At 26.1% G+C, this 16941-nt stretch overlaps 2 protein-coding genes across 2 annotated transcripts; both read right to left on the bottom strand.

Moving 5' to 3' along the window:
- Positions 1 to 1769: 1769 nt before the first annotated feature.
- Positions 1770 to 6452, bottom strand: LOC136082508 (uncharacterized). The gene is made up of 5 exons (XM_065801916.1): positions 5955 to 6452; positions 5718 to 5864; positions 4296 to 4561; positions 2005 to 2009; positions 1770 to 1897 (listed from the first exon to the last, which is right to left on the bottom strand). Exons 1-5 carry the CDS (start codon positions 6288 to 6290, stop codon positions 1770 to 1772), a joined length of 882 nt encoding a protein of 293 aa, XP_065657988.1. The 5' UTR covers positions 6291 to 6452.
- Positions 6453 to 8237: 1785 nt separating this feature from the next.
- Positions 8238 to 16575, bottom strand: LOC136082507 (uncharacterized). Its single transcript, XM_065801915.1, has 10 exons — positions 16568 to 16575; positions 16203 to 16372; positions 15442 to 15517; positions 15069 to 15188; positions 14889 to 14960; positions 14505 to 14640; positions 14362 to 14414; positions 13541 to 13636; positions 10644 to 10753; positions 8238 to 9707 (listed from the first exon to the last, which is right to left on the bottom strand). The coding sequence occupies exons 2-10, from the start codon at positions 16292 to 16294 to the stop codon at positions 8300 to 8302; spliced, it is 2163 nt and encodes a 720-aa protein (XP_065657987.1). The 5' UTR covers positions 16295 to 16372; positions 16568 to 16575; the 3' UTR covers positions 8238 to 8299.
- Between the last annotated feature and the right edge of the window lie 366 nt (positions 16576 to 16941).

The raw sequence follows: 16941 nt of genomic DNA, 5'->3' as shown, positions 1-16941 counted from the left end.
GTAAGCATTGTTTTAAGTTCTGCAAATCAAATTTCTTTTTTTTTCTATAAAAAATTAAGTTTAGAAAATATTATAACTAAATAAAATTAAACAAAAGAATAGAACAAATATTTTATAATAACTTCCCAATAAATTAATTGAAATTAATTTAATGAGTCTATTTACAGTTTAGTTAATTCAATAATAATAAGTTTAAATATATATATATATATATACACTCTTGTTACAGAGTTTATATACAGTCTTGTTACATATTTATTTACACTCTTGTTACAGAGGCAAATTCCCTTAAATAATATGAAAAATTTTAATTTAAAAATATTTTTTGCAAAATTAATAATGAAACTTATAGTAACTTATTTTTAATAATAAAAAATTAATTATTAAAAATAAATTTGACCGTTTTTGACTACCCCCTTCCTTCCTTGTCACAATATTGTAACACTTTAGTAACAAGCCCAAATGAGTCGTTATAAATCCATTAACCCCTCCTTCCCCCCTCCTTCCTAGAGTGTGACAATTTATGGATTACTCCTTAGATGCATTGGAATATAATTATAAAATTTGAGCTTTTGTTAATTTTTTTGGCATATTTCCTTGTTATTTATTTTTATGATCTTTTACAACAAAGCGCTAGATTTTGTCTTTGATCTTCATTTGTAGGATTCTTCACATAGTAATATATTAGCTATATGTTTTCTTTCAGCACAGTCATTTGTAACAGAGAGATATTTAAAAACTTTATTTTAAACCTAACCTTTTATAACTCTCCTAATATTTTTCTTCACCGTAAACCGATTGTTCAACTTTGTCCTAGTAACACTAATAATTTCTAAAAGGTACCAGGATTTCTGGACCAACCAGAAAAAAAAGTGTTGCTTTGGAATCAAGAATCAGAATATTTTAAGTATATACAATATGGAATGTAAAAGTAATAATTTTTAAAAAAAAAAAGTTTTTTTACCAACAATTTTTTAAAAAAAGTTTTAAGTAGGTCTTTAATCATTTTAATCTTTTTACTTTCTTCAATGCCATCATCTCTGATTACTAACACAATTAGCTTTTGTATTTTAGAGAAAGTAGAGAACTGAATAAAAACCATGGTGCATAATGGTATAAAACCATAATGTATAAAAAATATGGTAAAAAATCTTCCTTTTCACAACTTATTTTCAGAGCTTTAGGGCAGAAACAAAGGCCATTGTTTGAAAAAGGTTTCACCACTGAATCGACTTCTCAGTTATCTCTCAATCTCAGTTATCTCAATTTATATTTACAACAAAAGTTCTTTTTTTTTCATTTTTCATTTTTAATTTTAAACACAATGCTTTAAACACAAATAATATTTTTCCTGTAAGACCTTCAATGAAGTGACATTTATAATAATAGTTTAAGTTTTATACTCAGCAACTGAGTTGTTTCAGCATATTTACCCATTATACTACTGGTCATATCACAACCGCAAGCAAATAGTTGATTAACACACTTGTTGTATTCTAATAATTTTGTAAGCTATATTGCTTGCTCCAGTATCTTTTTTTTAGTTGGATAACCCCAAGTAATATATAATTGTAATCTGGAGCTTCTAGAGATTAGCTCTCCAGATGCTCACAGCCGATCTGTCATAAACAATAGATGTTTTAAGATTTTCCTGGAGTTCTATAACTAATTTAATGTCAAAATGTAGAACCTGTCTTCTATCTTTTAGTAAATCAATAGTTTGCCCCTGTTATCTGAATTGCTGGAAGTGTTTTCTGTGAACTGAAAAACTAGATCTTTATTTCATCAAAATTAACACTAGGTTTAGCAAGAATGGCTGACATAATTGTGGTCTGAAGTTGTATTCCAATATAACATCTTGCTGCTACACTTGCTGTTTTTGCTACACTTGATGTTGCTTTAATTCAAAGAATAATCTATAAGATTTTAGCTTTGATCTAAATGTTTAGCTATCTATTTTAAAATGTAATTAACAAAATTATTAATTTAAATATTAATTTAAACCTGTTCTGAAAACAAATAAAAAATATTTGATTATAAATAAAAACCATTTTTAATAATGAAGTAATAAAAATTCACAACTTTTCTTTTGTTTCTCTCATTGGTATGTTCATCATCTGTTAAAAAGATATGATTGCTGTCAGGTTTTTTAAATAAATCTAAAATTTTGAGTCTCGTCTTTTCTTTTCTAGCTCTGTAAGCTGCATTATCTTTTTCCTCAATCAACATTTTTTTATCCTTCATCTGGACTTGAAAGAATTCTAGAATTCTTTTTTTTTAACTACTTTATTAACTTTATTATTATATTATTATTATTATTTATTATTTTATTTTTAACTTTATATTAACTTTACTAATTATCCAATCTTTTTCTGAAAAAAACATTCCTCACATATTTTAGAAGCGGGGTAAAACATAAGTGGCGATAACGTTTTTCTGATGGGATAAACTAGTTATTAGTGCTGATCCTCATTGAAACGCCAGTAATGCCACACACTGCTTGTGTGTGACCATTTGGCTAATTTTATATGCCAAAGTTTTTAAATAAATAACCTAATTTTCAGAATAAGGTTAAGTTAGATAATTAATAATGTTAACTTTACTAATTATCTTAAACTTTAACCCCCTGAGTAAGTAATACCAATAATTATTTTATCAATAATAAATTCCAATCGAGTCAAAAAAAAATTAACAAAAATAAAGAACAAATAAATTCTTTTCAAGTGTACTAATTATCTAACTTTTCCTTTTTCTAGAAAATATCTTCAAAGCCTGCTTTGGTCCAGAACAGAAACATTGGCGACAACACACTTTATACAAAAGAGTTAATGCATAATTCTTCAAAACATACTAGGTCAAATCCAAGACGTTTTTGTGGACACTCAATGTGAAACTTTTTTCGTTTTCAAACAACTCATGTTAATAAAAATAAAAAAACTAACAATATTGTGAACATTTTTGCAGTTGAAAAATGTTTGACAAGTAAATTGTTGTATAAATAGTAGTAATCATTCTGTTTTTATTTGTTTATCATTCTGTTTATTACCTGCTTATCATTCTGTTTATTATCTGTTTATTGTTTGTTTATTGTTTTGTTTGTTATTCATTTATCATTCTGTATATTATTCGTCTATCATTCTGTTTATTATCTGTTATAAAAGATTTTTATTATTGGATATTTGAAATAGTTAAACATCTTGTGATAGATTACTAGATGAACCATAACATATGGGTACTTTATTTTTTTACAGAAAACAGGGATGTGGGGATACTTTTATTAAAATATAGTACCTTTTTTTTTATGTTTTCCGGGATACTTTAGTATATAACCACTATAGCATTTAACTCACACCCTAATGAAAATGTTTCTTATGAAAAAAAAGTACACCAGAAACGGATTACATTTTCGAAATCACTGTACCTTGTTCTGTTATGATGTAGATTTTGAAAATATTCTGTCAATATCTAAAAAAAAAGAGGGTTAAACAAGCTGGTCTAGAATTTTTAGTGTTTTAGATAGATAACTTCCAGAGCTGATACTTTCATAAAATTTTATAATAGTCATACTAATGCAAAATAAAAATGTTTTAGAAAAAATTGCAATGATCGGAGCCTGGAAACAATATCAAACCTAAAATTAATCCTTGTGTCCCATGTTTGGTTTCAATGGTTTTTGGTTTCAATGGATTTTGGTTTCAAAAAAAGAAAAAAAAATTTTTTCATAATATCTTAAACTATGTTAAAATTAATTGACAAATTTTTAATTTAATACAAAAGTCTCTTCTCATTAAAAAGTTATTATTATTTATAGTTTATTATTCCCCAATTAACTCCAAAAAATAACTTTAAAAGGTCACAACTTTTAAACAGCATATTTTTTTGGAATGAAAATTTAAAATTTGTTGATAAATTTTAATTGTAGTAAATATGAAAAGAAAAAAATATTTAAAAACGTTTTCAAGGCGTTACGTTAGGGGCCCTATGATTTATATGATTGGGTCCGATTACTTGGACACAAATAAAAAGATGACCTAAGTTTTTGTTGTTAAAGTTTTGAGTGATATTTAACATAACAAGTTAATAATATCCGTTTCATATTTTACAAGCTAATTTTTCACAATAAATTATATATATATATATTTAATCAGAAAGAAAAAAAAAGTTTTAGAAAAGAAAGTATGACGAGAAAGTGATAAAGACTTGAACAAATCAATCAAAATATCTATATTATCAAACAGTTTCGAAAAATGTTCTCCCTTAAATTTCTCATAATGAAGCCTTGGTCTTTTAATGACCTGTCCTCTGCTTTAAAACAAAATTCTTTAGATTTAGATATTAATTCACACTTCAGATCAAAATCAAGATCGTTAAAGAGAAGGTGTAGCTCCGTTGGTGCAAGAACTTTTATAACCTTTGTTTCATCTGGTAGACCGATGAGTGCTTGGTCTACACAGTTAGGATAGGGTTTAGCAGATAACTTCGATTTTTTTAATTTTATTTCTGCAAGCATTTTTGTAATTATTAGCCGATGATCTAAGCATTCCAAGCATTCTATGTTCACCTTGAAATGCAAAATTTTGAAAATCATCTTTGCTAGCTATACACCAAAGGCAAGGAAGAGTTGAGGCTGCAGTTTTTATTACAAAATAAATATTGGCCAATTTCATATCGAAAGCACAAAAATATTTCATACTGTTTAAATTAATAAAATCAATTATTATTTTCATATTTGCGTAAGATTCTTGCAAACTTTGAAAAAGTGAAATCAACTATTACTATTTACCATGAATGCCAGTTAAAATACTAATGGTTTCACTGTTACAGAAATGTAGTATTATTTTATAATAACTTGTCATAAGGAATGTGAAATCACTGATAAAAGCATGCAACATTTAAATTTGACTTTAAAACCTCAAAAAACATGCGTTAAAACTGCCCGTAATATACACGTGTTTTTGGTTTATGCCTGGATTGTGACAAATATGTGTCTATAGAGGTTTTAATTCCGAAAAAGAAACTAGATATGCCGGTTGGGAACTTTCATGTTAAGTTTTGGTCTTTATTACTTCTAGCAATAAGGCGTATATCACATTGGCAAAACTGTTGGTTTCTAGTAATAATAGTTTCTTTGATCTTGGAAAAATCAAATGGTTTACATAAAACTATTTATTAAACTAGTTCAACATCTTCCACAAATTCCATTTGGAAAACAGTCATCATTTAAGTTAATATTGTAAATTTAATATTTTTTAATCTTCAATAAAGCTACACTTCCTTCTTGTATTTTACTTAAATTTTTTTCTTTTTCAAAGCTAATTAAATAAACTTTACTCCTACTTTGATGCTCGAGGGGGAGAAGGTTCTTAGCTGGGTTTTGACCCCGTACCCCAACCTCCGGGGTCAGGGGGGACCATTTTTTGGGCCCATTTTTGTGTACAGATATAGGGTAGACCAGTTTAAATATTGGCCTGGGCAACGCAGGGTAACTCCAGCTAGTTATTTATAAACCTGAGCTAGTTATTTATAAACCTGAATGATTATTTATAAGACTGTATTGTTAACATTACAAATAAAAACCGTAAAAATAAGTATTATACAAAAATATTAATATAATATATAAAAGATTAACAAAAGAAAAAATAATTTTCAAAATGTAAACAAAATAATAATGACAACAACATAATAACTATAAAAATGTAAAAATTATGAAGACTAACCTGATAAATTTGGTCACTTATCAACAAATTATTACTAAACTGAAATGTTATGGCTTCACCTTCAAAAATAACAAGTCTGTCAGGAAGAAATTTGGTGTCGGTAACAGTAACAAACTGGCCACTAATTTTCATCTTGAAGCCTTCTTTCTACGAAAATCAAAAAAAAGAATCAACTTTGTTTTTATAGAAACAAATTTTAAAAACTGAAAAAACTTTTATAAAACTTAAATAACTTACAAACTTTTTATCAACAGTGTAAGCTGGAGATGTTGATAGTTTTAAATCCATATCATTTTTGAGTGAATTTGCTGTAGTTGTAGAAAGCCTCTCAACAGATTGAAGTCTTTTCAACGCCTCTACGTCAACCTCTTCAATATGCTTTGAGCCATTAACATTGAATCCTTTTAAAGATTCACTAACATCTGAAACATCAGATTGAAGTATATTATACTTTTTGAATTGTTGATCATGATATCCTAGTGGTAAATAAGATTCCTTTTGAGATTCTGTATTTTTTAGTAAAGATTTGAGCTCATTTGGAGGAAGACGTTTAAAATGAATTATGCCGTTCATTTCTGAAAATGAATTTTCTACGTATGAGAGTTAGGTAGTTCAAACATACCCTCCATTGCTGTTTGCAAATAATTTAATCTATTGGATGCACTTAGACTGTTAGGAGTTATACGTTGATAAGGTATTAAACCTGCATCACTGTCATTAACAGAGTTGCTATCAGTATGTGACACGGATAATGTGTCTGAGATGTTGAAGTTTTGCATACATTTGGCTTATTAACTTCTTTTATGTCATTTACAGGTGACCTTAAAGATATTTCATCATCACTGGTGTTTCCCAAGCATGAGGTATCTTTTGGAAGAATCTCACTGTCAGATCCCACAGGCATTGATCTCAATGTGCTTGCATTCAGAGATGCATTCTGATTGGAATCAGAAAAGATTTGTTGCTGTGATTCTGGAGAATCCTCAGTATCAAATCTTATAGAATTTAATGATGCAAAATTCAGTTTAAAGTTTGCATTAGTAGCATTCATGTTCTCAGGTAAAATTTCATGTGCTTCCATATCACTTTGCCTTGCATCACTATGTATACTTGATTGCTTTTTTGAACCACTATGTTGAGAATTTGATTCCTCTGAATTTAAAATTGATTCAGGCTCCACAACCATTTTCTGTAAATCATCTCTAGATACTTGATTACTAACTTTTGTATCATTTTGATCTTCAGAAATGCTATGACAAACATTTTCTTGCTCACTTTTGTCAGTTTCTCTAACATATTTTGTGGTTAAGGTATGGTCATGGTCATTATTAACGGTAGAATCAGAAAATGTTTTTTCAGCTATACCTGAATCAAACATGCTATCGATATATTTTCGAACTTTAATTTCAGTATCTTTTCTTGAAAATGTGATTTGTTGGGTATGTTTTCTATCTGTAATACTCTGATTAACTTCTTCACAAAATGATAATAGCTCGGCTAGATCTTCTTTGTTATCTGTTGGGTCCACTTTTTTGACACTTACATAATTACTTGTGAGCATGCTATTGTCCTCATGACAAAAGTACTAACAAAATGGTATGTAAATTAATTGGACTTAAGCACTTCGCTAAAACTTTCATGTTTGTAATTGCATCGTAGAGTCTTAGCTAGTTGGTTATCTCTTGACTGAACTGGGGTCGATTGAAATAATGGCAACTCTGAAGAATGGTATTCAATGGTTTTGCTTTGAAAACTACTATCATTAATAATTTCAGTTGTTGAGGAAGCTAATTTTTCTTTTATGACAATTTCAATATTTTCTCTAGCATGATCTAGTTGATCATGACCTTGGTTGACAATGGACATATTATCCTTGTTTGTATGTTCAATGTATTCGTTACTTTTTTATCACCTGACAATTCCAGCTCTTCTTCAGCTAATTCCGATTGACTTTTTAATTCTTTAAAAGTATCCTCAACCTTAATTATAACAGAATCTTCTCTGGTGATTCTATTAATCATGCTGGCTTTCTCTTCTTTTACGATTTCTATAACATCTTGCTGATTAGCAGAAAAAAGTGTCTCAAGACCAACATCAACATTGCCTAATATAACATCTTCAATACGACTGTCTGATCGATAGTTTGAGCGAGGTCTCATTGATGAAATTCTTTCTTCAATAAAAGACTGTGCTAAATCATCATCTTTTTCAGCCATAAATGATTCCATTTTTTCTTCAACCAAAACTAGATTAGCTTCTAAAATCTTTTCAGTAGCAAATGAATGGCCTTGTGCCACATTATCTCTATTGCAAGCTTCTTTAGCCCGATCATCAGTAACACAAGGGTTACTATCCTTACCAGCATTTTCAGTAATATCATTTATTAATTCATTAGAACTTAAATTTGTATTTTCTGTTAAACTTTCAATTTTAAATTGATCTTCTATATTTTCTTCTGGACACTCTACTATATTTGTACTATCTATGCTTACCTTTGATTGTCTAAAATATAAAGATTTCAATACTTGATTCCTTTACTTCATTATTTATATTGTATTCTTTATTTGTATCCTCTATTGTTTCTATCTGGATGGATTCACCAGCAATTGAATCTTGAACACTCTGTTCTGGAACAAAAATGTTTTCTTCAATATGTAAACGAAGTTTTTCTTTTTTTCATCTGGTAGTAACCCTTCCGTGAGATCTTCAATTAGTGATTTTTTAAGACTCTCGTAATCATCACTAAGAAAACAAGTCCTTTTCTCTTCTAAATCAAGACGCTGCTTCTTCCAAATTTTAATTTTTTCAATTATATTAATTCTTTCTTTGTTTTCAGTTTTCTTTTCTTCATCAACTGTATCAGAATCTTTTTCATGATTTAATGATAAATTTTCTTTAATATGCATTTTAAGTTTTTCTTTTTCATAAGGTAACAAACCTTCAGTAAGATCTTCAATCAAGCACATTTTAAGTAGTTCATAATCATGAGTCAAAAAGCTGTTTCTCTTGGCATTCAAATCTATACGCTGCATCTTCCAAGATTGCATTTGAACAAAAGGATCCTCGTTTATCTTATCTATTTCATTTTTGCTTTCACTAAAACATCTTTGTTGTTCACTTTCTATTATTTCATTTTTTAAATTTTCTTCAATATGCAATCTAAGTTTTTCTTTTTCAGTAGGCAGCAAACCTGCAGTAAGATCTTCAACTAAAGACATTTTAATAAACTCGTAGTCATCCTTGAGAAAACTTTTCCTTGTTTCTTCTAAATCCTTACGACGTATCTTCCATGATTGCATATTTCCAAAATCACTGTTTGTGGCACTTGGCTCTGTGCTTTCTTTTATATCATTTACAGAACTTTCTTCAACTTGTGATTTAAGTTTTTCTATTTCAGTAGGCAACAAACCTTCAGTGATATCTTCAATTAAAGATGTTTTAAGGGATTCATAGTCATTCCTCAGAAAACTGTTTCTCTTATCATTTAAATCATTGCGTTGGACCTTCCATGATTGAACATTTTCATTATCAGCACCATCTTTTTGTTCTTTTTCTTTAAAACTCTCCTCAATACACATTTCTCCATTAACAAACTTTTCAGGACTTTTTAATAGTACTGTTGTAATACTATCTATTGGTAAATCATTTTGTATAATTTTTGTTGGTAGATTATTGTCTACATTTTCGATTGGTGGAATATCTTCTATACTTTTTATTGGTAGATTATCTTCTATACTTTTTACAGGTGGAATATTTTCTACACTTTTTGTTGGTGGATCATTTTCAGCACTATTCTTTATTTGAACTTCTAACTGATTAACAATTTGATTATCTCCTACAATATCTTCCACATTTTGGTCTGACATGGTTTGGAGAACTAGAGAGGTATCTTCTATTGCTGCAATTACATCATCTATGTTAGATTTATATGAAACCTCTGTATCAGCAAAGTATGGTTCAGGTGTTTCAGGGGGAAAAACATAAAATCTCCTAAAATAATATTATAACATACATCATATAACTATAAATTATAACTGAAATATTGAAAGATTTTCTATAACTAAAATATATCTGAAATAAATCTGATTTAAGAAAAAAAGAAACAAAGAATAATTCTCAACTAAAGGTAAAAATATATATATAAACATATATAAACACACATACACACACACACACACACACACACACACACACACACACACACACACACACACACACACACACATATATATAATATATATATACCTACATACATATATATATATATATATATATATATATATATATATATATATATATATATATATATATATATATATATACAACCCTCGGAATTAGGAAAAATGAGGTTGGCAATAATATGCCGACCTCAATCTTTTAAAGGTTGGCATCAGGTCGGTAAAAAAAGTTTGATACAAATGTCTTACCATAAAACATAGAAATGAGGTCAGCAAAAAATTGCCGACCTCAAATATTTTAAGGTCGGCAGTGCCGAATGCAGACCCTAATTCTGAGGATTGTATATATATATATAAAATGTATATATATTTATATATATATATATTTTCACCTTTAGTTGAGAATTCTTTCTTTCTTTCTTAAATATATATATATATATATATATATATATATATATATATATATATATATATATATATATATATATATATATATATATATACATACTTATATATATGTATATAAATATATATATATAAATATAAATATATATGTATATATATATATATAAATAAATATATATATGTATATATATATATATATATATATATATATATATATATATATATATATATATATATATATATATATATATATATATATATATATATATATATATATATATATATATATATATATATATATATATATATATTCCTTATATCTTTAATTACTATCAACACTTACTCTGATGTGAAAACACCACTTGGAAGTTTTCCCGTCTGAGTCAGCTCTTGGCTCGCACAAAGAATATACCACCACTTAACAACTTGCACGCCTTCATCTTTGTTGTAAAGCTTAATATAAAAGAATATTTTGCAATTAAATATTCCTAAAAATGTTTCATTTAAATAAACATTCTTATAAATAAAATATTTTAAAATTATAAACACACTAAATAACATTACAATAAATAACATTTCATAAATATGAAAGTATTTATATGCTGTCATAAAAATAATCATAAATCATCACAGTTAAAAAAAAAATCCTTTACTGCGTACTTAAATGGGCTTAAAAAAATACTAATGACATCATTCAGAAATAGGGATAGGCAAGAGCTTCAGTACATAAATTTACTGAGGGTTTAGTTTTGATCAGGAAGTATCCAAATATAAAGAAGATCTACTGTGTTTTTTATTCCTTTATTAAAAAAATTAAAAAATTTTAAAAATTAAAGCACATAGAATACATTTTTATAGTGGGCAACATACAGTTTCTGTGTTTAAAATATTAATGAAATCATTTATTTCAAAAACCTATCAAGTGTGCATTTTTCATTTTTTGGAAAACTAAATAAAAATTCCAAATTTTAAAACTTGTAAAGATTTTGACAAGGAGAAAAGATTAAAATATTTCTTAGAGTATTTCAAAAACAAATAACGCTAAATGCTAATGTTAAAAAAAACTAACCCCGTAATTTTGAAAATTTCATTTTTGTTGCAAAACATTTTAAAAACTATTGTATATGATGGGTTTCTACAATGAAATGAAACTTTTTAACATAAAAAATATTGTCTATGCATATAGGCCCAGCCAAATGTTTGAGTTTTCTCTCTATTCATTATCATGCATTACATCGATGTTGCAGGTGACTTGGTTCGTAGGCCACTTGAGGATTTCATTATAAAAGAAATAAAAAGTGAGGAATTGAAATTAAAAGTGAGCATAAAACATACTTTATAAATGCTATTCTGCAGTGAAAAAAAAAGACCATTAGAACTTTTTAGAGTCTCTAAAAAATCACAAACAAAAATAATTTTTACAGAAAAAGGAGCATTATTAAAGATTATAATTTCCAGCATCTGAAAAAAAAAAGATAATGATCAGATGGTGTGACTCTGAAAGATGAAAAAGAAATGATAATCTAGAGATATATGATAATAGACAGAGATTGGAAGTAAGTGTATCTGATAAGGTGAGTTAAGGAAGAATAATATGAATTAGGTACGTAGATTATGATGCAATAAAACAAAAATGAACTGTATTGCATTATCATCTGCAGATGTAGGTGATGATGCAATAGAACAAATGTTAATGGTTTTTATAAAAAATTGCAAGGTTTAATGCCACTTGCAATGGTTTGCATAATTCATCAAACTTTTAAAATGTTGTTGAGTCAGGTTTCTCTATATGTCACAAGTCCAACAAAGTTGTTGTTATCAAGGACAAAACAACATTAGCGGCTTAACAAACACTGAAAGATGGAAACATTTACAGTCATTTGTTATTAGTTATTTTTATCCCTGAAAAAGTTATTCTATTTGCATATTGAAAACCTAGTTTTTCTAAATTTTTAGCTAACAAGTAGGTTCTGGATAATTCAGAAATATGTTCTGGATAGTTCACAGGTAGATTTTGGGATTTTTCACAGGCTGGTTTTGGATAATTCACAGGTAGGTTTTGAAGAGTTTAAGGTGGGTTGTGGATAGTTCACATCTATATCTATAGTTCTATAACTAGTTGTATTGATATGGCTGCTTGATAATGTAATCGGATTATTTAATAAATGTAATCTGATCACTTCCTCCATGCCTTAAACAAGAGACCAGTCAGTTATTCTTATTTTAAATGAACACTCTAATAGTACAAGAAATATTCATACTATAAGAAGGCTTGTCATAAAATGCAATTAGTATTTTATTTTAAATTATTTTGTTCTTTAAAACCTTAATATATTTGATGATTGTGATTCTTATACTTGGCACAACCAACATTTAATTTGAACTATTTAGAGCTATACAACTGTTCAAAATAGCCAATCAGAATTAAAACAAAATGTGGAATGTACCCACCTTGTTGTATCTAACAGAATAATGTCAGGTACAACAAAGTTTTTTTTAATTAACATAGAATTTTACTGAAGAAAACTTTGTTATATCTGAGGCTTTTATTACCCATTCATCAACATATTTTCAACAACTGCTTAACCAAAGACTGAGATGCATGCTGCGTTCAAAAAATCGGCTAACAGTGAAAATTTGGTGGCACATTGCATTATCACAATTCATAAAAATAATTTATTTTAAATTATGATAATAGACAATTAAATATCACACATTAGTGATAAAACATGTTATTCTTGGGTATTTCATAAGTATTATTTTTGGGTAGCCCATAAGTGCTATTTTTAGGTGTTTTAGGTGTTTCCAAACTATCTTGTACTATTAGTATAACATTAACAAATATTATTAATAAAATAAATATTAAAATATAAAATTTTAATTTGAACTTAATAATAATAATAATAAAGTTAATATATTAATAATAATCCAATATTTACTTTGTAGATTCTATGCTTATTATTCTACAGCTTTTTTTTTAAAAAAATTTTTAAATCTTCAATCAAACACAAATAGATTAACTATTTCGTTATTCTACTTAGGTTTGATTAAAATGTTTTAATCAAACTTAAATAGAAAAACTGATTAAAAATTTTTAATCAAACCCAAATAGATTAACTATTTAAGTGAGTTAAACATAAAAGAGAGAAAAAAATATAAAAAAACATTTAATTTATATTATATGTAGTATCCTAAAGAAAGTCTAAATAAATTTAAGAATAATAAATTAATAAAAAATACCATTGAAAAAGGAACCATTGGCATAGTTCCATCAGTTGTGTAATAGATTGCTGCATCTGATGCACAGTGTAGATAGACTACATGTCCAACTTCCACCTTAAAAAAATTGATGTATAAAAAAAATTCATTTTACATTATTGAACCTTCTTTTTACTTTCTTCTTTAAAGACAATAATAAATAAATAAAAGACAATAATAAATAAATAAAAGACAATAATAAATAAATAAAAGATAATAATAAATAAATAAAAGACAATAATAAATAAATAAAAGACAACAATAAAAAAAAGACAATAATAAATAAAAGACAATAATAAATAAAAGACAATAATAAATAAATAAAAGATAATAATAAATATATAAAAGACAATAATAAATAATAAATAAACATATAAGTCAGCGATGTAGGCAAGAATTAGAGGCATGAATTTTAAAGGCTTTAAAACTTAAATATTCATTATCTAGGTCAAAACTATAAAAATATCATAACATTGGTCCTTGGACAAGAAACAGATCGTTTACAGTTTATAGATATATACAAAATTTAAAAAATTGGTAAACATTTCAACAACAATTACATTATTATTATTGTAGACCTAAATATGCAGTCCTAATAAAACACTTTTTGAAAAAATTTTGAACAATATAAAATTATTATTTTAATTTTTTGAATAATATAAAATTAATATTTTAATTTTGAATAATGCAAATTTACTTTTCCTTTCTTTTAGAATACAACAAACTTTTACAATATCATCGTTACTGTCATAGTTGTCATAGTTACTAATAATTAAACAATCAAATATAATTAAAAGACTTACACTTCCACCATTCATCTCACCAGACAGAATACAAGGTGATGACTCTATTGTATCTATAAACCAAATGATGAAAATACTTCATATTATATTGTAATAACTACAATAACAAAATGAGGATGATACTCAGTTAAAAGTTAACTTACCCCAAACATGCGCATTGCAAATTAAATTGTTTTTAACTGGTACATTAGAATCAGCTGTGATTCGAAAACAGCCTGTTTGATTAAAGTGAAATAAGGTACCAATTTCAGGAAGTAATATGCTCTCTAATGAAACCATCTAAAAAAAACACTTGTTATTTTTTAATATTTTTTGCTTAGTAATAAACAACAATAATGTAAAAATTTTAAAATCAGTAATGTAATGAACAACAATATTGTATCAATGTTTATATCAATATTACAATATTTATAACAATATTGTACAATATTTATATCAATATTAATCTTTTTATTTGTATAATTTATAAATAACATTATAAGTTAAAAATTTATTAAACAGAAAACTTTACAAAAAAGTTTTGTAACCTGTTGATTACTATCAGAGATTGTCCATTTCAACTCCTCGTTTGCTGATAGACTCAAAAGCACATTTTCCCCCTAAAATGTATAAAACGTTTTTTAAAAAATATATATTTAGCATAAATATATTATTAAATATTAATCTATTATTATATAATAAAGATTAAACATGAAAAAAGCACACACCTTCTCAATATAGACAGACGCATTTGATTTCTGAGCTGTGAAATTTACTATATAATTTTCTTCTACATTATCACAAAGTATACTGCTCCAAATGCCAGGAGGAGCAAAATCAGAATCTTCCTTAAAAAAAAAAAAAGAGTAAAGAAGTAACTTTCTTTTTGATTATATAAATACGCATTTATTATGTATTTAATATGTATTTATTAATATAGCAAAACTGTTATATTATTTTGAGTAGTAAATAATAGATAAAAAAAAACTTAAAACAAAAAATTTTGTAAAAATTGAAAAAGTCACAACATCCACAAAAAATAAAAGATATGTATTATTGTAAAAACGAATATATAAAAAGCATGAACTATAGAGAACTCACTTTTACTTTAATTGGCAACGAAGAGCAGCTAAAGTGATAAACTCCACTTTGAGAAAGAGCTCGTACCATACAACGCCTAAATAATTATTCAAAAACAACATTTAAAATTTAAATATTTATTTATGTTTTTTAGTGGATTTTTATTCTTATTAAATTTTTTGATGCACTTTTAATGTAATTTAAATTATTGATGCATTTTTATTGTTATTTAATTTTTCTTTAAGCAAATGTTTGTTTTAAATATTTAAAAGGGTATTTTTTATATAAAATGTAGACTTTTTTTTATAACAAATTTTGACTATTTGCAATTTTAAGTCATGTAATAGAGTTTTAAAACATTAAAATAAATTAAAAACAAAAAGAAAAAGAGAGTTAAAAAAAAGTAAAAACAAATTTATTTATGAGAATAAAGTTAAATTTCCCGGTAAGTGCCGCTAGGTGAATATGTATGTATATGTATATGTGTATATATATGCATGTACATATATATATATATCTATGTGTGTGTGTGTATATATATATATATATATATATATATATATATATATATATATATATATATATATATATATGTGTGTGTGTATATATATATATATATATATATATATATATATATATATATATATATATATATATATATATATATATATATATATATATATATATATATATATATATATATATATATATATATATATATATATATATATATATATAAGCATAACAACACATAGCAGTTTAAAACTAAAGCATATAAAAACCTTGAGGAGAACACAACATCATTATCATCTGCTTCTGTTGAATTATCATCTTGGTAGGCAGTTAAAGAACTTAAAACTCCTTTTGGCCACATCCAACAAACGATATCGTTTAAATTTGCAACCACTGGATCCGGCAACACTCGCTTGCTTGTTACTTGAAGTTTGTGTAACTAAAGTTTTAAAAAATTTTTATTATTATAACATGAGAAACGAATAATATTAATACAAAATAGTATTAATAATAAATAAAAAATTAAAATTTACAAAACAACTTTTTTTTTATTAATAAAATAATTTATTTCTTCTTATTTGAAAAAAAAGCAAAAAGAAAAAGAACAATATATATGCAATTGTGTTGAACTTACATTTATTTGTGAATAAACGAGACAGAACCAATCAATTGCGCCGAGCCACCAATCCTAAATAACGTATAATAAAACTATTGGACGCTTACCCAGACATAAGTAATTACATATAATTAAAATAACAAATTAGTTGAACATTATTTTTTTTTAAATATTTAAATAATCGCTGTTTTATTATCTGATATTGATTAATTTTATATTATTTTTATTTATCAAAAAATTTATTTTATTAATTTAAATTTTATATATGTCCGGAGTTAGCATCAACTTTTCACCTTTTAGATGAAGAACATGCTCTAACTAATGATACACACCTGTCTTAAATTAAACTATACCTATTAAATGTACTCCATCCAATAGAGCAAAATGAGATG

This window comes from Hydra vulgaris, chromosome 07 (assembly GCF_038396675.1).
Source record: "Hydra vulgaris chromosome 07, alternate assembly HydraT2T_AEP".
Lineage (NCBI taxonomy): Eukaryota > Metazoa > Cnidaria > Hydrozoa > Anthoathecata > Hydridae > Hydra > Hydra vulgaris.
Note: the sequence above shows the minus strand (reverse complement) of the source record. Positions and strands in the feature narration are given on the sequence as shown.